The sequence below is a fragment of the Ziziphus jujuba genome, chromosome 7 (assembly GCF_031755915.1).
Source record: "Ziziphus jujuba cultivar Dongzao chromosome 7, ASM3175591v1".
In the NCBI taxonomy this organism is placed as follows: Eukaryota; Viridiplantae; Streptophyta; class Magnoliopsida; order Rosales; family Rhamnaceae; genus Ziziphus; species Ziziphus jujuba.
Window position 1 is genome coordinate 3,474,938 of NC_083385.1, and position 26,558 is coordinate 3,501,495.

At 33.9% G+C, this 26,558-nt stretch overlaps 3 protein-coding genes and 1 long non-coding RNA gene across 7 annotated transcripts; all 4 read right to left on the reverse strand.

The window, feature by feature from the left end:
* Positions 1-410: 410 nt before the first annotated feature.
* Positions 411-4,015, reverse strand: LOC107423740 (BTB/POZ domain-containing protein POB1). Its single transcript, XM_016033356.4, has 6 exons — positions 3,380-4,015; positions 2,252-2,380; positions 2,056-2,177; positions 1,906-1,969; positions 1,527-1,806; positions 411-1,313 (listed from the first exon to the last, which is right to left on the reverse strand). Exons 1-6 carry the CDS (start codon positions 3,627-3,629, stop codon positions 503-505), a joined length of 1,656 nt encoding a protein of 551 aa, XP_015888842.1. The 5' UTR covers positions 3,630-4,015; the 3' UTR covers positions 411-502.
* Positions 4,016-16,016: 12,001 nt separating this feature from the next.
* LOC107406866 (uncharacterized protein At5g41620) lies at positions 16,017-19,997 on the reverse strand. The gene is made up of 3 exons (XM_016014079.4): positions 19,374-19,997; positions 18,874-18,999; positions 16,017-17,712 (listed from the first exon to the last, which is right to left on the reverse strand). Exons 1-3 carry the CDS (start codon positions 19,773-19,775, stop codon positions 16,177-16,179), a joined length of 2,064 nt encoding a protein of 687 aa, XP_015869565.3. The 5' UTR covers positions 19,776-19,997; the 3' UTR covers positions 16,017-16,176.
* Positions 18,160-18,867, reverse strand: LOC132804518 (uncharacterized). The gene is made up of 2 exons (XR_009639702.1): positions 18,609-18,867; positions 18,160-18,494 (listed from the first exon to the last, which is right to left on the reverse strand). It is a non-coding gene; the product is annotated as an uncharacterized LOC132804518 (long non-coding RNA).
* Positions 19,998-21,805: 1,808 nt separating the features above from the next.
* On the reverse strand, positions 21,806-25,844 carry LOC107406864 (phosphatidylinositol 4-phosphate 5-kinase 10). Of its 4 annotated transcripts, none has more exons than XM_048479578.2 (9): positions 25,290-25,844; positions 24,793-24,873; positions 24,258-24,408; positions 23,968-24,136; positions 23,769-23,885; positions 23,345-23,535; positions 23,098-23,189; positions 22,786-22,924; positions 21,806-22,386 (listed from the first exon to the last, which is right to left on the reverse strand). In XM_048479578.2, the coding sequence occupies exons 3-9, from the start codon at positions 24,398-24,400 to the stop codon at positions 22,089-22,091; spliced, it is 1,149 nt and encodes a 382-aa protein (XP_048335535.2). In that variant the 5' UTR covers positions 24,401-24,408; positions 24,793-24,873; positions 25,290-25,844; the 3' UTR covers positions 21,806-22,088. The 4 variants fall into 4 exon arrangements, with proteins under 4 accessions (XP_048335535.2, XP_048335536.2, XP_048335534.2 ...); XM_048479579.2 differs by lacking the exon at positions 25,290-25,844 and adding an exon at positions 25,075-25,277 and having other exon boundaries at positions 23,345-23,498; positions 23,777-23,885; XM_048479577.2 differs by lacking the exon at positions 25,290-25,844 and adding an exon at positions 25,075-25,276.
* Between the last annotated feature and the right edge of the window lie 714 nt (positions 25,845-26,558).

The following is a 26,558-nucleotide window of genomic DNA, read 5'->3' on the forward strand; positions in this document are numbered from 1 at the left end:
TATATTTAAAAAGTAATGATGGGTTTTTCAACCCCCCGAAACAAAAAACTAAAAAATACAAGTCCTACTTCGTTAATGAAAAAAATCCTAACAAACCTCGTTGACTAAAAAAGAACTGCTCATTAAAAATCCATAAAACAAATAATAAAAAAAAAATCAATAAAACAAATATGACTTTTTCTTTTTTTTTTTTTTTTTTTGGGAGACTAATATTGAGGCGGTGAATTATTTAACTCTAGCTCAGACTTCAAATTGGAACTCTCTTCTTCGCCTTTTAAACTTTAATTTAATATTCAGCTCATATTGGATTTGAGTCGGTTTGTTTATCTCAATTTGGGATGATTCATTCTCCCGAAAGTATACTTCTCTATCTCTTAATAACTCTATTCTTATGAAATAAGAAATGGATCTTCAATTTGTAAAAAGAACGAAACATTTTTATAAATGTTATAGAATGCACCCTACAGGATTAATGTTTTCATAATTAAAAAGAAAAAGCCGGTCAGTGCCTGATGGTAAGCTCTGCTCTTAGGTGGAGGACCCCATTTATAAAGTAAGGACTATCATCGGCCATGAAGGAAGTCCATGGTATGGCAAATAAGTTTCTATAACCAACAGCCTTCCCCCCAGTAAATGTGTAGTTGCCCTTGTATTTGCTCACAAAATCTTCCATTGGTTTTGATCTTGCTGCAAATTCATAGTCCACTGCGAAAGTCACTGACCCCTTTTCTTGCATTCCCAGAAATAGCCCGAAACAATGGAATGAACTCTGCTGATCCATGTTGCAATGTGCTGACAAGAAGAACCCTTGTCCACCCAAGTGGAATGCCTGAGAATACACCCGTCCTGATGGGAATAAATTTGCACACTCTTCCCGCTTCAGATCCAGGTAAACAACACATTGCTGCCTAGGAAGTTCGAATTCCACAACCTTAACTGGACGGTACTTGTAAGCCCGTTCCACAAAGTGACGGTTCGATATAGAACCCTCGGCAGCCAAGGTTCGCTGTCGGTGTGGAGCTTCGGCCTTGAAAAAGAGGGCCTCAAGCACAAGTTTGGATGCAACTTCTTGGTCAAAATCATTACAAGTTAAAACCTTCTTTAGCTTCCGACATGTCATGTACGGAAAGCGAATGAAACGTGCAAGTCGGGAACCCAATACTTCTCGCCGTTCCTCCACTTTATGGTACTGCTGCCTGACCCACTTCAAAACAAAGTCATAGACTGCGTCCTCTGATGCAACTTGGAGATCATCACTCGACAGTATAGCCTCTATTCCTGCTAGGGGTAAGCTCATAACCTCTTCTTGAAACCTGGTTCAAAGAGTTACATAAGCACCCCAAAAAGCAAATCAACAATAACAGCAACTGGATATCTATTTTTTATGTTGAAAAAGAACTGTAATTTTGTGGCCAGGGAAATAGAGGTATCTTTCTGATAATTTTGAGCCTGGTCACAAATGAGCAAGGATACTTGTTAAATTTATTAAGTTCAAGCCAGGCAATCCACATAAAACAGAAACTTACTTAGTTATGTCCCTGTAACGAGTGGCAAGATATTGCTTTGCTGCATCAGTCAATGGCTGGACTGCATCAGCCATCAAAACACTGGAAGGAAGCTCAAGGTATAGCAATGCTGACTCAGGTGTCATAGACATATTTCGCAATTGGCGGCTGCAATGCCTCATGCATGAGGCAACCTCAAATTTGTCAGCAGCCATTAGCACATCCAGCAGAGCAGGTGCTGCTGTTGCCGATAATGTACCACTATACATAAAATTCAGGAGATCCATGAGTGCAGCTTCCTCTGCACCAGGAAAGGGAAGTATAAGAATAAATTAATAATTTCCATGGAAGCAAACCAGTAGTATTAGAGATATAAGAAGCTTCTGCAGTCTGTTCCGACCTGATGCATTGATCCGCAAGGTTACATGTCGCTGCTCTGACTCCCTCATCCCATTTGAGAAAAGCTAAAACAAAAGAATACAAGAAAATGAGAAAAATCACCATAGCAAGCAAGACTGGCATTATCATATCAAAATTTGATGATCTGTACCTTATAGAAGAATGGACTTTTGGCTGCCAAAATAGGAGAGCTGATGTGCAATTGTTTAACTCTCAAAACCGTTGAAAAATCCATGCTCCAGTCTGAGTCATTGCTGTTGGCAGCTTCATCACCTTTTCAAAATACAATAAAGCCTTAGAACATGTATAACATGATGCAATATTGACTGGAGATATAGCCCAAATACCTGAAGGTAATTCTTCAACCATTGCAACAGCATCCTCATCTTGATTTTCACAGCCCTCGCAATCATCCATATCAGGCTGATTGCAATTCAAGATTTGTTCCTCTGGGCAGACTGTTGATAGATCTACAACTGAATCCAAAGAAAAATAAAAATAAAACACTAACCAATTTCACCAAGAAAGCACACCAATTAACAAACAAAATGCCCCAAACAGCAAGGAAAGGAGAAGCATCTATGAGAAAGATTGAACAGAAGAGCTGATTGTCAGCAAATAGAAGTCAAGGATTTAAATTCCCATGAACAATGAGATGCACCAAACTATAATTACAGCAACTCCTAGCATAAAGAAAAGCTAACAATTTGACAATGAAACAAGCAGCCACATATTTTTGGTTCCTAAAAAGCTATGAAGCCAACTCAAGCGAATAAGTCTTTTGCATTTATTTGTCTAAAGTAAGTGTCCTTCTTCATTCTCGGGAGCCATTTGTCCTTCAAATTCAACCACCGTTTTCTATCTACCCATATAAATAAAGGAAATAAAAAGTTTAGAAATAAACTTTAGCTGCTCCACATTTCTCCATTTGCTCCAATAAAAGGCAAAGAAATAAAATATACATCTTCTTGTTTCCCCATTATCATTTTTTTAATATATATTTAATTTCAAATTATCTTAAAGGTAAGGAATCGTTTGACCATGATCAATTTCTCAATCTCATTTCCTAACTTTCTCAAAAACCAAGCAAACTTATAGACCTAAAGATAAAATCTTCATGGGATTTTCCATAACTAGAGGCTTCTTCTCCTCAAATTGTGATGCATCAACCACGGAAATGCAACTGGTCTTCAGCTCGGTAAAAAAAATACACTAAAAACACAGCATTAAGAACAAAAACCCCAATATTTCCCTTGCGGATTTTTCACACGACAGTAATTTTCATTCTCCATTTTTTGTGAACTATCTCAGCAACCAAAAACAAAAATTCACCATTGAAAGCCACTTCACCGAGCTGCTTTCAAACAAAAATTTAAAGACTAAACTAAGCCAAGACCAAAAAATTAAAAAAATAATTTTTTTTTTTTTTAAAAAAAAAAAAAAAGGAAGGGAAGACTGAAGAAGAAAGCTCATACCATTTTCCTTCTTGATATCCTCTCTTCTGCGCTTGCGGTGACGAGCCCAATCAGCGATGCTAGTGCAGGCCTCTGAATCGGGTCTGGTTTCGTTCATATCACCCATGATCTCGATTCGAAGCAGGCGGTCGGAGAAATTACTATCGTTGAAAGCGAAGCCGAAATCAGCGTCGGACGACGCACCACCGCGTGAAAAAGACGCTTCCATTGCAAGAACCGGGTCAAACAGATCCGAATTCGAATCCCTCATTTACCTAAAACCGCCGACGAAATACCCAGTAAAATACAGGAACAGCAAAGAGAAGAAAACAAGGAAATGAATTGAGGAAAGCTGTAAATGGTGTGAGGTGGCGATGTGTTAGAGAGGTAGGACGGGCGTTTGGGTGAGAAGGAGGGTGAGAGCAGCGAAAGCTTTGAAGCAATTAATATACGGATCAGAAAGATGAGTCTTCCAGGGAAGAGATAGAGGGGTAGGCAAATTGGCGTAACTAAAAACCCCGAGCGGACCGCACTCGCTTTTTGGTTTTCTGTTTGTAATTGTTGATATGGTTGGGTTTGTAATATGTATTATGCATCTGATTAACATTATTTTTTTTTTTTGTCAAGAGGTTTCCAAAATAACTATGAATTAATTTTGCAGGCTAATTGCACAATTTTTGAAGAGTCAATTATGGTGGGTATTTACTAAAAGTCATGTTATAATAATAATAGAAGACTGATCTATCATCTTTCTTTTGGCGTTCTTTTTGCTTTTTTGGAAAATTAATTTTAATTTTATTACCCAATTATTCAAGATGTGGGAAATTTTCTATCACGTTGTCCTTCATAAATGAAGGAGATATTGTTGGTCTACGGAAAAAGAAAAAGGAGGTGATACATCTTTATTGTTATGCTTCAAAACGTAACATTTAAATTTTTATTATTACAAAATACCATGTTTCTTATTCATGATTGTTGATATAACCTGTCCAACGAAAAAATGAAAAAGTCGCTTGTTGATATGCAAAAACTGAATGATAGGTTATTAGGCAAGTGAAAGGATATCGGATTTTGTTTTCCAAACTGGAGGTTTATTTTCTTAGCTTTTTACAGATTGGAAAACAAAATAGGGAAGTGCATGAGTATGGTAACAAGAAAACTAGTTCAACAAGTAGAATATAAATTTAGAAATGACTAAAATTCAATTTTTTGTTTGGACGATAACTACAACGCAGTTTGTCAATAAGAAATTGCAGTAAAAAATAACCAAGTAACAGATGACAGAAATAAATAAATAAATAAATAATCTATGAACTTAGGGATTGTATGATACGAAACGAATGAGAGAATAAAATACGGTTCTTTCGTTGAAGGCGAACAGATATTGAAGGTCATCAAATTAGATGCCATTCCCATTTTCTAAGTTAATATAGTTTTTGACTTATTCAGCAAATAATATATATATATATATAGTTTTTTTATTTTCAATGGGGAAGACAAATAAAAATCAAACTAATGGGAAGACAAATTAATGAACATTACGAAGTGGTCATATTTGTCAAATTATTTTCTTCCACTGCCTAATTACTAGAATATTGTCACTGTCGAGACGTCAGGCCGGCTGATATTTAGGTCTGTTTTGGATGTAAATGTTTTTTTAGATCTGAGATAATTATTATTTGCCTATAAAAAAATTTAATTATTTGACGAAACAAAATTAGTACTTTATTTTTCATTCTTGCTTCCATTCTTCTTCACCATCACTTTTATTGAGAAATTTAATACAAATTAAACAAATTTGCGTAACAGAAGCCACTAATAGTTCTCAATTAATGTTTACAAAATGGTAATTGGTCTTCCTAACTTTCTTGATTATGACATCCATACAAATAATACAAAACATGACTTTGAAAGACTAACCAAAACACGGGTTTCTACTCCATTTTCCGGGTCCAGAATTCCATATTGCTTTTAGTTAAATTAAAAAAAGTCCACAAACAATTTTATAATTTATTCTCACTAACAAATTAACAAAGGACTATGTTGCAAAAAATAAAAAATAAAAAAATTAAACAAAGGACTACCAAATTTATTGACCAAAAAAGGCGACTACCAAGAATTGTTCCATACGAAAAATCCGAAAAATTAATGGTATAAAACTATACTCTGAAATTGTATACATGCACCTAAACAATTGACATTTATCGATTTGTTAATTATTATTTTATAGCGCCTATCATGCAAAGCTTTGCCCAATAATGGGATTATAATAAACGCCGAAAACACGCATAAAATCATTCAAACATCGCTCGTACAAACAGCATTAAGTAATGTACGAAGAAAAGTGAAAAATAAAAGCATTAAGCAATATTTTGAATGATAACCAGACAACGCACAAAAAGTCTTTCTAGGGTTTATCTAAAACATAATTGTGCATGAAAACTAAAATATTTAATTGTCGCAGGGTTTGCGTTATCTTGTAAGAAAATTCATCGAACCCGTTTTCAACTTCAAATGTCTCGATCATATCCAGATCTTATTCATGAAATTAAGTTAATTCCTTTAGCAAGTTGATTCCATGACCAGCGCAACTTTAGAACAATAATACTCTAAAACACGAGTTAAAAACTCGCAACGGCTCATTTGATAACATCTTTTAAATTTTAAACCAGAAAAATCAAAGTACTTCTATTGTAAATTAACAATATTGCACAAGATCCACTTTAGAGGAAATTAGATACAGATTTAAAAAAAAAAAAAAAAAAAAAACCACTAACAATTTTGGTTTAAATTTAAACAAAAACATGGATTAGAAATGCTAATCCTCACATTAAATATAATTGGAGCCTCGACCTGAACTTGATTTATCCCATTTCTCGTAGCGACGGTATAAGAAGCAAGCTTCGATTTATGTTTAATCGATTACCAGCAATCCAATAAAAACCCACAACACGATTAAACGAGAGTCAACTGGATCCCTCCTGCCCATATAAAAAACTAAGCCAAACATTAATTTATAGAAAGAGGTGCAACGACAAACCATATTGTAAATTAAGCTGTCTCATTCACCACATAATAAAGATTTTCAACATCAGACCAGCAAAGTCATGCATGTACTTATAACACGTAGAAAATCAATTACATAATATAATATATACATAAATTATAAATAGACAGAGAGATATGAGAAAGAAAGAAAGAAAGAGACCACTGGAGCTCCCTTCAATCCAAGTAAGGAAAGGAGAAGCCAAATCACATCTCCTGAGTCATGCAAACCCTTGAAACTGCTCATTTAATCGGCAGTCCAGAGGTATCCATGAACCAGCAGCAGTGCAAACCCTCTCTCCTCCCTCAATTGGATCAGAGGGAGCTCCCAAATGGACTTGTTACCTACGTACCCACGCTAAATATTAACGAACTTCTCATTAACCTCACAAACCAATAAACATAACCAAATTTAATTAAGCAATTCTAATCAATCACATTTATATAACTATAATTAATTAACAATTAGAAAAGAGAGGAGGATTCACTATTCAGAGAGATTTAGGCAGTGTCTGCACAAGTTGTAAGTAGAGGGCCAAAGGGGAGTATATATAGGGGTAGAAGAAAGGGGAAAAAAAAAACCCTAGTAGGTGAGAAAGGACCGCTTGATTGGACTGGGAAATGAATATAGATGGGCACATTAAACATTAAATGTTGGGGGGACTGGGGAGGGTGGCTGTGGAGGAAATCTGTGTTGATAGATTTTCTCTTGAAACGAATCATGGGGATGGGATAGAGAGAGGAAGGAGAGAAGGGGTGTATTTAAATGTCTGACAAAAGTGGAAAGATGATATGTTGGGTTTGGGAAACCACATGCCGATAATGGCGGGCAATGGCATCTCTTCCCCCTTTTTCTCTTTTTTCGAAAAGGGAAAGGGAATCCTATGGTACCACCCCTTACCTTCATTCAATATTACTACTCTGTTTGCTGCTTAATTAATATCAGACTTCACACTAGCTATCTCTATATTTATGTTACAACGTATTTTGTAAGGCTTATCATCTACTTTTTAATTTATTTATCTTTTTTGCTAAGAAGGGTTTAAATTCATTTACCAAAAATTAAGCAAATAAATAAATAAAAAAGAAGAGCTTACATGAAGCTACTTTACTAAAAAGAAAAAGAAAAAAACATGTCGCTGAGAGTAATCATAAACAATACGTTCTTATAATATCTATTAAATTTTACGTAATCATGCAGTTAATTATTTACAAGTAATTATTAGCGTAAAGAATTTGTTTCTATTAATTCTATCATTTGTTAATTATGTATTTCAAAAATATGTTATTTTTCCATTTTTCTAACAGAAATATTCAGCTTTCTAAAATATATTTCTTATTGTCACTTTGAGTAGATAGTACCCGTGTATATTAAAAAGCCCTTTGTTACGAGTTACAAATATTTCGTCAAATTATACTCCCAACTCTCCTGTGCAAATATTTAATAAGCATCCCTTTCCCCATCTGTATTATAAGAAATTAAACTCTTTCAACTAATTTTAGGACTTTATTATATATGTTGTCTTTATCTGTTTTATAAATAAACAGCTAACAGCTAATTAATTCCTTCAGTTGATCTAAAGAGGAAAAAATTTCAACTGCTTTTTTTTTTTCTCTTTTTTTTTTTTTTTTTGGCTAATAATTAGAGCACCACAAATTTGCTCACCTAATGGATAGGGTAAGCAATAGTCCTCTGTCGACTAACAGTTAATCAACTGATATATGTGATGCTTAATCAAGCACCATATGGATCAGGATTCATTAAGAAAATATTGGATTAATTAAGAAGATAATAAATTTGTGTCTTTTTTTTAATTTCATTTCTTTGTCTGCACCTTTGGAATAATAAGTTCACATATATAGTTTTGCAGGAACTTTCTAATACTTATTTCGATTTTGTTTCTCCTTTCATTATTCTTAAGAATTTTGCAGATATTATAAACCAGAAAAATAGTAGGATAACCGCATCCTGATTTTTTGACAGCGCTTTTTTGTTTGCCTTTTTTAATTAATACAACTTCCCATTCAAGCAAAATAATAATAATAATAATAATAAAATAAAAAATAAAAAAACCTTATGGACTAAAAAGAGATATCCTTAGGGATACTTAATGTAGATGCAACCTTAACCATTAGTTTTTACCCCCCCAAAAAATAAAAAAAAAGTCATTAACAACTGATTGGACCATCACTTGCCTGTCAATCGTTACTTGCCTGTCAATCGTTTTTCTGTAAAACTAATGGTCAAAGTTTAATTTTTAATTTTTAATTTTTAATTTTTTATTTTTAGTTTTTGTTTTTGTTCAAGGGCAATATTTTTTTGTCTTTTTAGTTTTTGTTTTTGTTTTAAGGGCGATGTGGGGGGCGAACACGATCGGCGGCCTAATTAAGGAGGCAACACACGAGCTAATCCTAAATTAATGACATCGTTTTTTTTTTTTTTTTTTTTATATACATATAGAAATTAAGGCTGATTTGTATTCACACTGAGATTAATGTCTATAATCTTGGTTTTGTCTCATATATTACAAACCAAAACAAAGTAATTAAAAGACGGTTGATTGTGCATTTAAAAACTGTATCCAAATCACATTTATTAATTTGGCAAAAAAAATGTTTCCGTTGAAAACTGAACTGCATAAAAAATTATTCCCTTGTTTGCGTGTATGTTTCGTTAATATTCAAACCATTCGAACATTATCTAATCCTCTTCAAAATAAAACTGCCACGCTTACGTTTCAATTCCATTTTTCTGATTTAATCTTTTCCTTAATGTTCTTTCTACTTGCAAAAAAGGGAGAGAAAAAAAAAAAAACTTACATAGAAAAAATAAATTAAGTCCATTAATCAGTTTGTTACATGCCAATACAGATAATAATAAGAACTTGATTACAAATATCATTTGCAAAACTCTATAAATTTCATATCGAATACGAACTCAGGAAATTATAATTAATTTGGACCCAATAAAAATAATAATAAAATAAAAAAAATATCTATTTGATCAACCAGACTTTAATTTGCTCCGCGGTATGCGCCAGTGAAGGAGCCAATTAGCGAAATCCATAGTTAAGACCTGAAAGCAAAAAATCTTAAAAATGAATTGTAAGAAAAACAAGATAATTAAGAAAAGAAAAAAAGTAGCAGAGCCTTTGAATTTATTAATAAGAATTTGGATGGGGATGGTGATTGGAAAGGTAGAAAATATGGAGACCATGATATATTTTTTTCCCTTCACCCCAAACCAAAAAGATCTAGGAAGCGTCGTCTCTAAGGCCATGCAAACCCTTAGGCTGCGCACCCATTTAGATTGTTATTATTAAGTAATATACATTGTACGCAACGCAGGGGTGTTCATGAACTAACAGCCAAGGCCTACCATCACCTCCTTTCAGTTTTGGAGTAACAAAGGAGCTCTCTGATTAATTCCCTTGCATTATTATCCCAATTTTCACTAATTAATTGATACGAAAAATAAAAAAAGGGGTTTGTGAGAGGAGATGAATTGTGATTGATTCCTTTTTATAGGCTCATTCATGGATCTGGAATTTTGGACTTTTATATTCAAGAATGATATGGTTGTCGTATTTAGGGTAAAATCTGTCAAGGAGATTTACTTGTCAAATACTGCTCAGACGTAGAATTACAGTCCTAAATCACAGCCAATAAAGCAGAGCCCCTTTTAGTAATTTGACATCGGTGAATTTAATTACTCAATGGAGACGGAGTGTTACCTCTTGCCAGTTTCCACAGTATCTTCTCAGCATCGCCAAATTTAAAAATGCAATCGCTTAAAAAGGATATATATATATATATATATATATTTGGCAAGTTAATTAGGGGACTTAACTGTTTTACAATTTACAGCGGGCCAAAATACAGAGGACTACAAAGGAAAACTAAAAAAGAAAAAGCAGTTTCTTCTCCAATTTTTTTAACCATTCAATTATTACACGTGCGGTTGTTATCTGTACCTCACCAGTTTTTCTTGTCTTAAAACTCATGACTAGCATTTTCTCCTACTTGTTTTATTTATTAATTTATAAAATACTCAAGCCATTAAGGGGCTAGTATATTTGTTCTTTTAAAATCACAACTTAAGTGGAGTATAAATGAGTAGAATATTGCCGTTCTCAAGCTCGGCTTTTGTAATAATTTAGTTTAAATTTGCAAAATTAGTTCAGTTTATTCATGACAAAATTTGAATTTAGTCTAATATGAATTTAATAATATATTAAAATTATATTGAGAAAAAATAAAATTGTATAGGTATGTTTCATTAGATAAATTTAAACTGCTATCTAAACTGTCTAAAACAATTAGGGTTGTTTAAATCTAAATAAATTTGGATTCCTAATTAAAATGTTTTATTTTTTAAGTAATATTTTTGTTTATTTATTTTATTTCCTACTAAACACTGATTAAAAGCTTATATACAAGGCTTTAAGCTGTTGTATAAAGTAAAGTATGAAGGAATAATTTTTATATAAGCCTATTACTATTTCTCTTTTTTTTTCATAGAAAGTCCAATAGTTTCTTCTAACTATAGCGTCAAAGAGCTTTTGGATGCCATTATGCCAACGCCCCAAAAGGCTTTTAACGTAGTTTTTTTCTATTTTACAGGCTTACAAGTTCATCAATGGCAAAAGAGATGCACAATCTTTAATTGTCGATTTTTGCATAAACAGAAATTAATTAATTATAAATGCATTTTTAAGTTTAAATTCTTAAAACGATTCAATGGTTGATAAAAAAAATTTTTGATAGTAAAACTATCAATCTAATCTAAGCTTGGTTTTGTATAGATAACAAATTCAAATTACTCATAAATTATTCCAATATTCATTCATTTGTTCAAGACGAGTTAAGTTCAAACAAATTAAAAATCAAGCTAATTCGTGCTTAAGTCGAAGAATATAATAAAACTAAAATATGTTAAATTGTGAAAGATAAATATTAAATGTTGTTTGATAATACAAAGGTTTTTTTAATTTATCTATTTATTTGTAGGTATTTGTTTATTTTAAATATTTATTGGTATTAATTAGTATTTATTAGACTTTTCAATTAAATATGGAGTTAAAATAGGGAAAAAATGTAAATATTAAATTTTATATAATTTCCAATTGTGTTGATTTCTTTTTTTTTCCTTCAAATTTATGTTCAATTGAAATATTTAATAAATTCTACTATTATTAACAAATACAAGCAAACATTTGAAACCAAGTTAATTTCATACATTTCATAAAGTTTGACTTAAATTCAATTTAATATCTTCAATTGGAAAAGTATTATTAACCTCCTCCATCAACTTTCAAATATTTATCTTTTTTCATTCCCGTAAAAAATATATATATATATTTATGTTTTTCTCTTGCTATCGTTTTATTCACGTCCTTTAAATAATTTTACCAATACCTCTATACATAGAATTACTAATTATAACTTTTAAAAATTAAAGTAGTAAATTGAAATTAATAAAAACCTTAAAGACTGCTGATAAAATATTCCCTGTAAAAGGAGTAGATCACACACAGTTGGAGAGCTAAAAACAAAAATAACAAATCATCATGTTACCAAACACCATGGCACCAATACTCTGAGTGAGACTCATGGGACAATGTATAACGATCGTTTATGGAAAATGGTACAGAAGAATAATAAACTCATAGGAATACGATGCTCTGCACAGATGAATCCGAAACTCGTGAATGGTTTTCGGATCCTCACCATTCATTAAAGTTAAGAAACTGATACTAATTGGATCATGTCGGCGCACCTGAGAAGATCCAAGCCGCCCACCATTAGAAGGTCCACGCCTCGTCTTGGGATAAGCCCCAGCCTGGAAAATTCTGGAAGCAGCACACACTTTTTCATGTTTTCTTAAATTTCTTATATGTACCTCCGCACGACTGGAAGAAGGACATGTAAAAGATCACATAAACAACTCATTGTATTTGTAAGCCCCATACGCCATAAGCTGCTCCTCCTTAATCATATATACAATACTCCATTGGTAGTATTGGTACCCACTATTTTTTTTTTTTTTTTTATAATTAATGGCTCTATTGATTTGTTACAGATTCAAATTTGAATAGAAAAAAATAAAAAAATATAGTCTTTGCCAACTCAACTAATTATATTGGTATCTATTTAATTAGAAATTAGGTTGCAAGAATGATATGTCATTAATTGTTTTTTGTAGCACTTGAAGGTGAGGTTTTGAATTTGATGAAGTAAGCGTGCTCTCTATAAAAGGTAACATGGCCAATCAAGTATTACTCACTAGACACAATCTTAATGCATGCTTCATTAAGTGATTATCCATCTAGTCAATGTAATTATCCCATATAATACCCATTAAAAAATGTTACACAAACCAAGTATATGATTGGTATTAAAATATGGAAGCCACTCAGACCCTAAATAGTTTTTTTTTTTTTTTCTTTCCCTTTTTTTGAAATAGAGAGATGATGTATTAGCTATGTAAAATAATTACATCATATCTATTATATATGTATGATATTGCAACTAGTTGGTGCGAAATAAATCCATAAGATGGAAATACGATTGAATTAACATATATTAATCAGTCTTGAATTAACATATATTAATCAGTCTGTTTTAGGATTGGACTTTTGTCGTCTGCATATTTTAAGACACGCTAAAGACCCTCTAAACAATAAGAGCCACGCACGCTTCTCCACAGAAGAACAAAGTACTACATCATAAGAAGAGAAAAAGTTTGCCATTCTTTTAACATATAGTAAAGCTCCTTCTATGGAACTCTGGGTCAACCCTTCATTGCAAGGGTCAAAGTCAAAGTGCAAGTCATAATAATAATAATGATAATAATTTTTTATTGGTGAAAATGATAATAATGATTATCTGAAAATAGTTAAAATGATAATTAATGGGAGGATTAATGAATATGCAATAGAAGGAAGACAAATAAATTAATAAGAAAAAAACGTTTAAGAATAAAAAAGAGCAGGGAGAGGTTTGGAGCTCCCTTCACTCCAATGCCAAAAGGATCAAGGCAACCTCGTCTCCTACCTCATGCAAACCCTTAGAATGCACCATGTAGAGGTTAAGTGGGCATCCATGGGTAATCATGAACTAGCAGCCGTGGTTTACTGTCACCTCCTTTAGGGGTTGAAGTGAAGAGAGCTCCATTCCGACCTCACCTAATTTAAAACTCGCACCTTAGGAATATTTCAGTGGCTATGTAACTTTACCTAGAAATTGCTTATGACAATTACTTCTACTTGGAGGGTTTCTTATATAGGGTGGTTTAGTCATAGTTCTTTACGAAATCATGGCCATTGGATTTTTTTTTATGTTTTATATTAAAGAAAGAATCTTGGTATAGGATTTATTTTTCATTTTCTTGTCAAGAATAGTTTGTATTAGTTTTTTAAAGTATATAAAGAAAATGGTGGAAATGAGCATATATATATATATTTTTTTTTCCTCTCAACTTTATATTTACTGGTTACTATTGGCTGTTGTAATATGTAATCGCATTCAGAGAAAGTGGTCAGTGTTGCAGTGCATACAGATGAGGGCTGTATAATCTGCGGGTCCCAAATAAAGAGGGTGCTTGCGTGGCCTTTGACCGTTTGATTGGTAGATTTCCTCTTCGGTCAAAAAACCAGTTTAATATAGATTTGGTGGGATTGGTGTCACATTATATTTCCGTCCTACCTTTATTCCTTAACCCACAAAAAAGGAAGCCGTTTTTTTCTTTTTAACTATCCATACAAAAATTTATCCAAAAAAAAAAAAAAACTATCTATACAAGAAAGATGCTAATTAATGGCCATTCGTAATTTTATTAATGTAAAATTATTTATAGTTTAGCCCTTGTTATGTAGTTTGAAATTAGGCTCTCATAGTGACATTTTTCGATCATTAACAAGATTGTATCATTAAATTTGATGGAATATGAAACTTATCATAGTTTTCCGTAATTATTGAAATTTTACTTTGAAGTTTGCATATTTTAATTGATTATTTTCAGTGACAATTGATGAATCACCATTCAACTTAACCAATAGCTGAGCAACGTAATTGGCATTTTCTGAATAATTTGCATTTTAAAGATGATAATACATGTAGAACCTGTTTTTTTGCGCTTTTTTCTTCTTTTTGCTAAAACATATAAAACAAGTTTTTACGCAGCTTCTAAGAATTTTTTTTTATTTTTTTATTTTTTCCAATATATACTAATCATCTAGATACCAACGGTCCTAAGCAACGATGTCATCTCCATTATTTTTTCTTTTCATATATTTATTTTCTTTTTCCTGAAAAAGTGACTGCATCATCACCCTGAGAGTATATTCTTATGCTAGTAGCTTTTCATAGTGGTCCACTACTTACAAGGAAAAAAAAAAAAAAAATTTGATATGCTTAGATTTTCATAACCTTTATTGCCATTTTTTATAGCTTATAATTCAAGGTGACTTGTTCCCAAATAAATGGACAATGCATAGTTTGCACATTACCAGCCACAACAGCCAATTTAAATCTATTTTCATGGCTAAAATATATAGCTCATTGGTCTGTAGCAAGAGTTTTGTGATAAGAAGAAAAAGGCATGGAAGTTAGGATTAGGAATGCCATTATTTCTATGTATTAATCACTTTTTTCCAACCTTATTTGATGATGGTGGGTGGTGCAACAGTTTTCTTTGTCAAGTCTTTTCTAACAAAGTGATTCTCTTTAATGCTTTGCATTTTTGTGAAATAAAAAAAAGCAGTTCTTAGTTACTATAAATGAACATGGAAAACCACTATACAATATACCCACCAAACAGCTTCAATTTTATTCTGCTTTTCGTTTTTTCTGTATATATATTTTAGATGTTGGATCACTTTAGGGGATCAAAAATAGATCCTTTTATGTAGTCAAAAGCATTTAATCAGTAGATATTTATTCACTAGCAGATGTTAGGAAACTATCAATCCAAGTTTTTTTTTTTTTTTGGGATAAAAACTATCAATCTAAGTTATGATAGCTAGTGCGGGTATATGATCTCCCTGTTTTTATCATGAAAGGTATCATGGTCTTAGACTAATCTAACATTTTTTCATATTTGGACTTCTCAGTGTAAGATGGTCTGGATCATTGGATTTTTATTTTTATTTTTGTGTTTTTATCGGCATTACTATATGTTCTAAATTAAAAAGAAAATCTGTATCAAATCAAAATCTGAAAGTGTATATTATCAATAGTTTTACCAGTGAGGCAAATCTATGAACATCAAAGTCTAAGGTCAAGAAGTAACCAATCAAGCAGAAGTTCTTACATTTTAACAAATCCCACAAAATCATTGTTCTTAGCGTCGAGTGAAACGAGTAATAAGATGGCCAATAAATTGACGAATCGCTGGTTAGTTGGATCTTAGCACACGCTGTCTTTAAAGATCGAGAAAAAGAGATCAGTTTGAATGGAAAATGGAGTTTGAATCAGCCTTTTTGGCGGATTTTGTGTGTGGCATCTTTCATCAAGAGAACAACAATATTTTTTCAGATTCATAGTTGAATAAACATCTCAATTAACATAAGCAAAATTCATTTAAAAATAAAAAAATAACAGAAGCAAAATATGACCAAATCAAAGATTTCAATCTAAATCACTATGTATGCGAACAAAATACAATTATCATGTACAAGTGTAATCCGAAAGTTGCATGAAACATAAAATTCTACCATATTATTTAGACATATTGCAGTACAGACTAGAGTAAAATCTAGCAGTTCTGCAATCTAAAACGAACCTCTGGAACTCTTTGAGCGATCATGCTTTCTTCCCTCTAATCTGGCTTCTAGTAGTTTTGCCATCAAAGTATTTTCATTTAGCTCCTGAGGCCATCTGAGAGAACATTCGGATTTTTTGAAGTCTGGGGCTGTCAATCTTGACTTCCATTGCTGTATCGGACTAGCATTCCCTGTTAATACAGACTGCACATGATGAGATTCTTCTCTTGAGTTACTGTCAGGGTGTATCTTATTGTCTTCCAATGAAAGTGAACCATTTCTGATCAAGTTTTCGAGTAGATAAGTTGATTTCAGTCCATGGTTCCCAACCATTTTACCGTGTTTTTCTTGCATACCCTGTTGAACAGTTACAGAATAATCAGATTTTTCAAGATCCTCAAGTGCTTCTTGTTTCTCTAGTCCTTCCATATCTCCTTCATTATCTGCAAACTGAGTCTTGTTACCATTACATGACATGGTACTGGTCAGATGTTCCTCAAACTGGGCCTCCAAACTGGAATGGCTACAGCTCTTTATTATGTCCTGGGGCCTTACCTTTTTCCTCATGGAATTGGATTTCACTATTCCATCCTGATGACCTCCTGCAGCATCACTGCATGTACTATGTTTTCCACTAGCTTTCTTGTTGGCTTCTAGACAATGGGAAACACTATCAGTAGAGTCTTCACCTGCTGCATTTTGGGGTGCACTAATAGCCTCATTCAGCGGAAAGGACTCTAATGAATGCCGACGTGAGCAATATTCCTTTGTGTCATTTGGGGGTAGCTTACCGTTCTTCCTTGATTCCACTACTCTTATAGCTTGAAGAAAGGTCTCTATATCAAAACCTAACTTGTCAACAATTATACTTTTCTTGGTGATATCATCTCCACCTCCTGTTAACTTCATTTGCATTCGCTCATCAAGCCATGCTTCTGAAATGTGGAGAACTAACCTGTCAAGTTTCTCCATACCACTTCGATCTTTCTCGGGTTTGTGCTTTAGGGACCTCACCTCTTGTTCATACTCTTTAATTCCCTTTGCAAACTCATCACACAAGTTTTCTAATAGGATCCGTGCCTTCCTCTCTCTTTCAAGCTCTCTCAGGGCACTGGAAAAAGAAGATTTCAGTGAAGAAAGCTCCTTAGCTAGTTTACGATGTAGGCTTTCTGAATGCTTTCTCATCTTCCTCTCATCTTCTAGCTCCTCCTGAATTGATTGAACTGCAGCTTTGATTCGATCTTGCTCCTTGTTCTTCCTAACAAGGTTATCTTCTGTTACCCCCTTCACCAAGTCCTCCATTTCTTGCCTATCCGTTTCCTTTTCTTGTAGCAACTCTTTAATTATTGCTCGAGAATGATCTAGTTCCATTTTCAGAGCTTTCACTAGTGACATATTAGATGCATGATGTTCTTCAAGACTCCATATCCGATTGAGTACCTTGAGTAATTCTGTGGATGTTTTAAGGCTATAACTTTGATCTCCCTTCTTACCCTTAAAGTTCAGTGGACTAGTGGGAGTGAGTGCAGGTTTAAAAGGTGCCACCTGTGCATGAAAAAAGATATTTAAATCTGTCAAACTAAAATATATAGGCTGAATCAGCTATTGAATTAAGACCTATTTTTGGAGAAATGAAAGAAGTAGAGAAGGACAAGTGACTAAGTTGAAGTCGTGAAGAGACCAAAACCAGATAATAGAATGATCTGCAGCTAGTTAATCAATAGAACACAGAATGTTATGTCCATTTTTAGGAACAAGGAAAGCGTGGAGATAATGAGAGCAAGTTATTAGTAACATGAATTACTGTTAAGCATATCTGATTTCTCGTCTTGCAAAATCAGGATAGTAAACATGCTCCGCAAATATGAGATAGCCCAAAAAGGAAGGCAATTTCCTGATATGTAGCCAAGTAATAAATAAAAAATATTGAATTTGAAGTAACAAACTTAGAAAGATATTTTACAATGGAATTGAGAGTTTGCTGAAAAAGTCTTCCCGAAAAGAAAAACAATATTATAACGGATGCAGCATAAAAGAACTTAAACACAATCAATAGAAGCTTACAATATTCTATTGAGATAAGCCATAACTACATTCACTCATGAAAGCCACATGAAAAGCACTTATCACTTTCTTTCGTTATCCATCCCAATCTTCTTAAAGTGATCCCCAACAATATTCCACATTATTATTTTTCTATTTCTTCATTTGTTTTGATGAAGATACAATCTCAAGGCAGGCTCTTAAGTACCAAATTTCTTCTGACACTTTTTGGGAATGGAATTAATTTAGTTTCTTCTGATGGCTTGAATCTCTCAATTATCAAACTGAAATCCATTCCGTTTGTCAGAAACCTTAAGAATATAGAAGCGACAATATATATATATATATATATATTGGCAAAAAGTTCTAAAATTAATCATTTAGACGAAGGGTATTACTCCATAAAGTAGTCCACTAAGTCAATTCATTGTTCTTTTAAAGGCGGTGAGGAAAGATGCAGCATTGACGTAGCATTTTTACTTAGCATTTTTAGTACACAAGGCGTCGCAGTTCCCAATGAATTAGCCCTTTCAAAATCCAAGGGCAGTGAATGAGGAGTAAAGTTCACCAACTAGAATTAAATCTCTCAACCTTTATGTCACATTCACCAATATTAGCATTCAACAATGGAAACTACTTTTGCAGGACGGCAGAGATGTTTACCTCCATCGAGCTACTATAACTAGCAGGAGATAAAGGCTGAAGAGCATTATTATTCCTCTCAACCAATCCATAACGTTGTATTACTGATGCTGTAGCATTCCTCTCCAAGCATCTCGCACTTATTGGCTAGAATAAGACAAAGGGCAATGATCAGCAAATCCTTGAGATTACATATGTGAGATGACATATAGGCAAGCAATCCCCAGAAAAAGGAAAGAAAAAAAGCATAAATTTTGCATATAACCTCATCACTGTTATTCATGGAACTAAAATAGATAGGAAAAAAAGAGAAAGACCAACAAGAACACAGGACAAGAAAACGCCAGGGGCCACAAAAGCAAGAACAATCCAAGCAAAGTAAAAGACTTAAAATTGACAAAAACCAGGAAAAGCAAGAAACCCCCCTTTATTTTTCCCCACACACAACAAAAACCCAAATGGTAAAAGAAAAAAAAAAATGCCGGGGAAAAGAAAGGAGATAGAAATGGCAGCGGAGGTACCTGGTGAAGAGGGGGGCTGTTAGGAGGGTCGAGCAGATGAGTTGGGAGCTGAGACCCATTGTTGTTATGGCGTTGGCGGCGAGGCCTAGGAGGTCCCTTGTTCATTTTTTTAGTAAGTGGGAAGTTGTGGTGATGGTGGTGGGGCAGGACCTCCCAGAGGTTGGCACAGAGCTTTCTGGCAGAGACCGTTGGTTTGGTGGGAAAGTTGAGGAATTCTGTAACGGGTTTGTTGGTGGTGGTGGTGTTATTGTTGTTCTCATCAGCTGAGAATTCAAGCCTCCATGTCGGTGGTGGAGTAGATGGGCCTCCTCTTTTCCCTACCAAAATACCCCGTTTCAACTTTTTCACCATTAAACCTTGCTTTTTTCCTTCTCTTTCCCGACCTTTTTCTTTTCTTTCCATTTTTTTTTTTTTTTCCCCTTATTCTCTCTTTTGCCTCTCTCTATCTTCAAATTTCAAACTCTAGCTGATGCTCCCCATGCTGTTGCTGTTCCTCTTTACAATGAAATTATTAGTCTCAAGTTGAAATTTCCACTTGCTCTTCACTCTAAAGTTGAGGCTTCTCATGGTATTGTGCTCTGCTCTATGCTGTTGATTGACTTCGCTTCTCCTTATTTTCCTTCCTAACCCCCCTAAGTTCCCAACATTTTGTCTCATAGCCTAGCCACGTCATCATTGATGAACCGAAAGGAATTGGATTATTGGAACACAGACAGAAACAACTGGTCCCACTGACCCAAAATTATTTTTTTTTCTATTAGATTTTTCTCATCATTAATGTATATATTCTTGTCTTTCGAAGAATATCACATTATGATGAGTAACAATTTATAGTTGATGATTATAAAATAAGATAAAAATAAGTTTTACACATACTAAATATTGATTTTTCAAAAATACTTGCCTTGGCCTCGTGTATCAGCTCACTTTGCTTTATCAAAAATGACGATTATGCTTGATAAAAATAATAATTAAAAAAAAATGGGAAATATATATTTCAAAAATAAATAAATTGGGAGTTATGTGCATCATGGAATGGGACCCTTTTAGTTTCACATTTGTCGTTATGAGACTCTGGTGAAAACTAAATTCAAAGCAATAATGACTTCTTTTTCAGTGTGTTTTCTACAAATTAACATGTGTCAATATCATGTGTTAAATAGTGGAAAGAGATCAAGACAAGCATAGAGAGTCCCCTAGTCCATATGCTTTTTATGATTTATTTGAATAGGTTAATTGCATGAATTAGATGCATAATTAGGGATAAAAAAAAAGGGTTATGGGGAACATTAAAAGGGGATTAAGCTTTAACCATGCGGATTATGGAATGGTGCGATATGCAATCTATCACCGACGGTACGAATTGGAAGGGTGGGGCAGAAGGCCGAGGTAAAAAAAAAAAAACAAACAATCTGCTTTCTCTGGTGAGGTTTTGGTGCACGAGTCTATGGACCCATGTTGTCCCTAACCCTAACATTGCCATGCAATGTGTGGCTGGGTTTGCAAGTGCCACAGCCAAAATTCTCTTCTATGCTGTGGTCCAAAACCAATGTGGTCCCTAACCTATCTTCATTTGGCTTCTTCTTTTTATATCTGCATGCACAAGATGTGTCAGCCAGATTGAGCATTACTTTTCAGAGAGTATATGTCAGCTTTGCTATTTTGGTTCACTAATTCAGAAAAATAACAATAATAATAGTGGTATGTCTATGTCGTATTATATAGATTTCACACTTTTATGACAAACGAAATTCTACAGATTAATTAATGTTCATAATACAATATATATGGTCCGTCATTTCAGTTGATGAAGAAGCTAGTTGGCTTCTAGAGGCACTTTGTGGTTGGAGCCCCAATAAAAAGAGAAAAACCGTCTTCAGCTTCTGTTTTACAACTACGACTACTACATCGACAAAACAACCACTTCTCTGATTAACTTTCCGACAGAACGGACCACAAAAACTTGAGGAATGGACCACTTGTGTGGTTTGGGTTTTTATTTTATTTTTTCTTTTTGTGTTTCTTTCCAGACAAATTGTGGTCCAGAAGCTTTGCTTCTCATAAAAACATCTACTACATTTCATTATCCAACATGGGCAATGATTTGAGTTGCCAAGAGCTACGCAAATAACTTCTTCTTCCATATATGCTATTGTACCTTTGAAAATTACCGTTTTATTTCACTGACATTTTCAGGGGTTTCCAATGTTGGATAAGCCTTCTCTCTATGGAAAATTGGATTCCAATGTGCTTTTCGAGGCCTCAAGTATTGAACTCCGCCCGCTACTGGGCCATGTCTGCTATAGACTTGATCATTCTTTGTTGGGCCTCCCATAATTCTTGCTCGTGCATGGAGAGAATACCGATGCACACATGGATTGAACATTTCAAAGAGATCTTTCATCAAGTTTATAAGAAAAATCTAATTTCCATTTAATGGTATATTCATAAATCACATTGTCAAAATTACATAGATAATGTGCCCTCTGTGTGTTAAAAAACTTGGATACATCGTTTTCTTGGTTCTTAGATTTCAAAACTTACACAGTGAGGGCATGTAATTCTTAGAGTGGCTCATCATCTACTCATCCATCTATCAATTCGTAACCTTCTTGACCGATAAGTGCAGGAAGATGAAAATAGACGATTACCAAAAAATAAAAAAAAGGGCAGATGAAAATGGAAAAAAATTTAAATCAGCTCATAAGTGCCTAACTATTCCAACTCTATATCTTCTCGGAGTATATTGCTGCAGAACTCCAGAAAACGAGAAGAATAGGCTTTGGGGTTCACACATGATATTGATTTCGAATCAAATTGAATGGACTTGTAAGCATGCTCAAATCTCTTGGTCATATTGTAATGCTTTAGAAGATCTACGATGGCAACGCAAAGAGTAACATCCTGGCATTCCTCTGCTTTTGCCTTTCTGTGCGTTGGTGTACTTCCTGTTTCATGCAATGGATGCTGCAGTGCTCGTGCTGGCATTTGGACACCAAATCTATGATCAAATCTATATCACAACAATTGTTGAAGTTGCACTTGTTAGAATATTGCCTTCATATATATATATATATATATATATATATATATATATAGAGCTTCTACAGTGCGAACAATCTGCATGCAGACGCATCCAAAACTGATGTTTTTGGATGAAAGCATTGGCTTCTGTACACCGAGGTTTTCATCCAAAAAGCATCAGCTTTGACTGCGGTTCTCATGCGGACCCTCTACCGTAGAATTATATATATCCCAAGTTTTACAAACTTGATATGGTTTGTGATTTATCCAAAACCGTCCTAATGAGAACCAGCACAAAACAAATTTCCTTTGTATGTGTCTTCTTCAAAGCCATATGGTCCTGATTTTCATGAAAAAGTATTACCAATGAGGTAATGGTGACATATACCTGTCAGGACTGGAGTAAAGATCAGCAAAGGTTAACTCTGTGTCCACTGTATCCACTGAGTCATCAGCATCCTCATCATTTTCGGAGATTTCATCTTTGGTACTGGAAGTACTTGTTCCATCCAAAGAGCATTCCGTAACTAAAAAGGTTATTTATACGATTATTAATCTTATTGTAGGTAGGGGGGGAGAAAAAATTACTCCCTACTGTAAATTACAAAGACCTATAACAAGTAGTAGTGGGTCTCATAGAAAATTAGAAAAAACAGTAACTATAGTCGGAGGAATTAATTAATGGGAGAGATCAAACCACCTTCACTTGAAGTTTCGAAGTGAATTCCAAGTAAAAGACTGTAATTCATAATGTTTTCGGCTTCCAAAAATTCGCAATCATACTTGATTTGCCTATAAAACAAAAGTAAGGCAATCGTTGGTCTTTATGTATTTGAACCCAAAGCATTAATATGAGCAAGCTCCTCTTATTCACCAACAATAACCATCAAACTAAATTCAAAATTTTCTTCTTTCTTCTTATAAAAAGGTAGGAGCATTGGACTTACCCAAGAATCCGAGTCCTGAGCAAGGGATGAAGATAAAAAGAGTATTCCAAATCCTGATCCTTATGTATGACTTTCTTATCATGGCCTACCTCTTTGTCGAGGGTTCGACCTTTTGCTGTACCTTTAAGATCGAAGTACTTGTCCAAGGACATATCTGTTTGCATTGCGTTCGACATCACAACAAAGTAACACTGTTCATGAAACATGATTAATACGTATAATAACTTCAAAATAAGATTGGCAAGATAAAATTAAACATATAATTGTCTTTAAATGGGGTTTGTTTGGCTAATTATCCACAATTAACTTTTCTTAAATGGGGTTGTTTGGCTTATTATGCACAATTAACTTTTCTTTCTATACAATTTTTAATATGAAAACTTGAACTTTCAAAAAATAGTTATACTGAGGAGATCATATATACCTTACAACCTCCAACTCCAATGGCCGTTACAACATGAAGTCCATACACCTTTGTTAACAGTGAAGATTCATTCTTTTTGACATGCCGATAATAGTTTGGTAAAAAATCTAGGCATACCTGCATTGAAAGGTAAAACTAAGTAAATTTCCAAACCAGCAAAATCAGAAAGGTTTTTATTTGAACCACTGGATTTCATTACCTTCAATTCAGATTTCCGCACGGTTTTTATGACAAAGCGGAGATCCTTAGACAAAAACAACAGGCTGCCACTTTTTCCCCGTGATTGAAAAATCAAATTTAGTGTCTCGTCACAACAAACTGTGGGAATGTAGTCGGCACTATCAACATCTCCAAGCTGAAGAATTCGGCTGCAGATAATGCAGAGGTAATTAGCTGACGAATCAAACATGTGCTATAAAGCTTTCTTTGTTTTCTTCTTCATCATAGCTTGTAATAGTTAAGAAACCAAAAAGAAGAAGAAATCAAAACCTGAAAACTGCAGGACAGTAATCTTTCCATAGGTAGTCGGTTATGCCAGGAATAGGCTGAGGATCGTTTTTGGAGAATCTGATCAAGTGGCTTTTAGTAGTTTTATAGTCAGATATTGTGGGGTCCTTTTGGTGCCGTTCCATGTCTTACCCTGCAAAATGCACCTATGTTGCTATGAATTTGTAAATCATATTATATTCTTGCTTGAAGGTTTAAAGTTGAGAATTAAAAATATCTGACAAAAGCAAAGATACATGTAAGAAATAAGTTAAAAGAGTGAAACCTCTCTCATTTTCCTGTTTTTATAAAACAATTCTTTCTTTGTCATATCATAATCCAATTCTGATTCGTCCATTATAATATAAAAAAACTTATGGAATGGAAGTACTTAATGCAAATGGGTTGTGAACAACCTGACAAATTTACAACAACGGTAATACATATATGTAAGTTTTCAAAATTTATTTATAATTGCCAAGTCAATTCAAATGTCTCTTCCTGTATCAGATCTCAATAAGATGACGATGAGACTTACCAAAATCAATCACGCTGAATCCCTCCCTCAAACAAAGAGAGATGGTGAAAGATCCTAGAGACAAGGAGCTACCCAAGAATCCTGCAAAATTTGTTCATAAGAAATAATAATAATAATAAAATCCAATTTTAGATCAGCAAAATTGAGGACATTACCAAACCAACTTTTAGAGCTCCATTAGAAAATGAATGCTTAAATGGTAAAAATATTAAAAATCTAAAAGAACCCTTTTCCTTTAAAATAAAACCCATCAAGAAGAGGAACATGAAGTGAAGAAATTACCCTCGGCCAGAAGATGTAATTCAGAATCCCAAAAAGACAACACAACCGAGGAAGAAGCAGAGAAATCAATGGGGGTGGGTTTCCAAAAAATCTTAAAGCATCCCAGAAATGAAAATTAGATTTGGAATTACACGTTACAAGTTTATTATGTTTATTATTCGACCTTCTACTCCATTGAATGATAATTGAAAATGAAGCAGCCACCCATAGATTACCTCCAGGCTAGGCTCTACGGGAAGGTTCCCTCGAAACCGATATGCGGTTTTTGGAATATTAACTGCAATGAAATTCCCAATCTGGCATGGTTCTTCTGGAAATTGTCACAACACCGGAAACACAACAGTCTTACTCTGAACTAATTTAACCGTTTTGGACCCCACTCTGTTTTTAGATTAGATTTTCACGTTTATTATTTTTTGGTGAATGATTTTCACGTTTATTAGTTTCTTTTATATAAATAAATAATAATGAAAGCTAAGAGGAAGTACCTTATTATAACAATGTGCCTTGTTGTACTCTACATTTGTTTTTCCCCCCAAAAATAAGCATTATTATATTAAACTTCACTTTTTAATATATATATATATATATATTAAAAAAAAAAATCCCATTAAATAAGAAAGAAGTGAAATGGTGGGCGTGAGCAAACGGGGAAAAGCAAGTGATTTTGGTGGTGATGGAGACGTTTGCATGTCACATCTACACCAAGCAAAATCCACCATCGATTAAAGCAAAAGTGTGGACCTCATCACTTCTCCTCCACCAACCCACAGATGGCAGCTTAACTTCAACACCTCCACTTGTTTACGTTGAAGCCACCCGCACAGGCACACACGGACAAACTGAGAGAGGAAGAGAAATATTAAAAAGAGGAAGCACTTATTTTTGTATACGCATGGTATTGGTTCATTTGCCAAAAATCAAATCCTTTGAGGACCAATCTCAACTCCTTAATGCATAAATGTCCTTACAAGATTTCTAACCAAACCCAAATACCCATTTGGACTGCTTCTTTGAAAAAAGTGTAAAGAGTTATTTTCCGATTTTAAATGCAAATGAATTTGGCTTAAATTTTGAATGAAGCAGGGGAAGAGAAGAAAGGTCACAGTCGTCTATGTAAGGAAAATCAATAGCATGGCAACCCATATCTTGATTTATGAATTTTATTTTATTTTATTCTATTTTTTTGGTTCTCCATATAGATTATGATCTGGGATGGAAGAATTACTAAAAAGCACACCAACCCCAAAATTTCCTTGGAAATTGTAAGAGATAGCATTTTTCTGGAAAATCAGAGTTTTCCATCTGCAAGTAAATGACATCCGCATTATGTTAAGAGTGCTCAGCGACCGGTTTGTCAGCATTCTCATTTTTCCGCAAGAAAACCGGATTTTTTGGGCCAGCTTATTAGAAAGAAAATTGTTACTTGAGGAAGAGATAAGAACATACTTTTACTGTTAATAAAGATATTATCAAGCAATTCG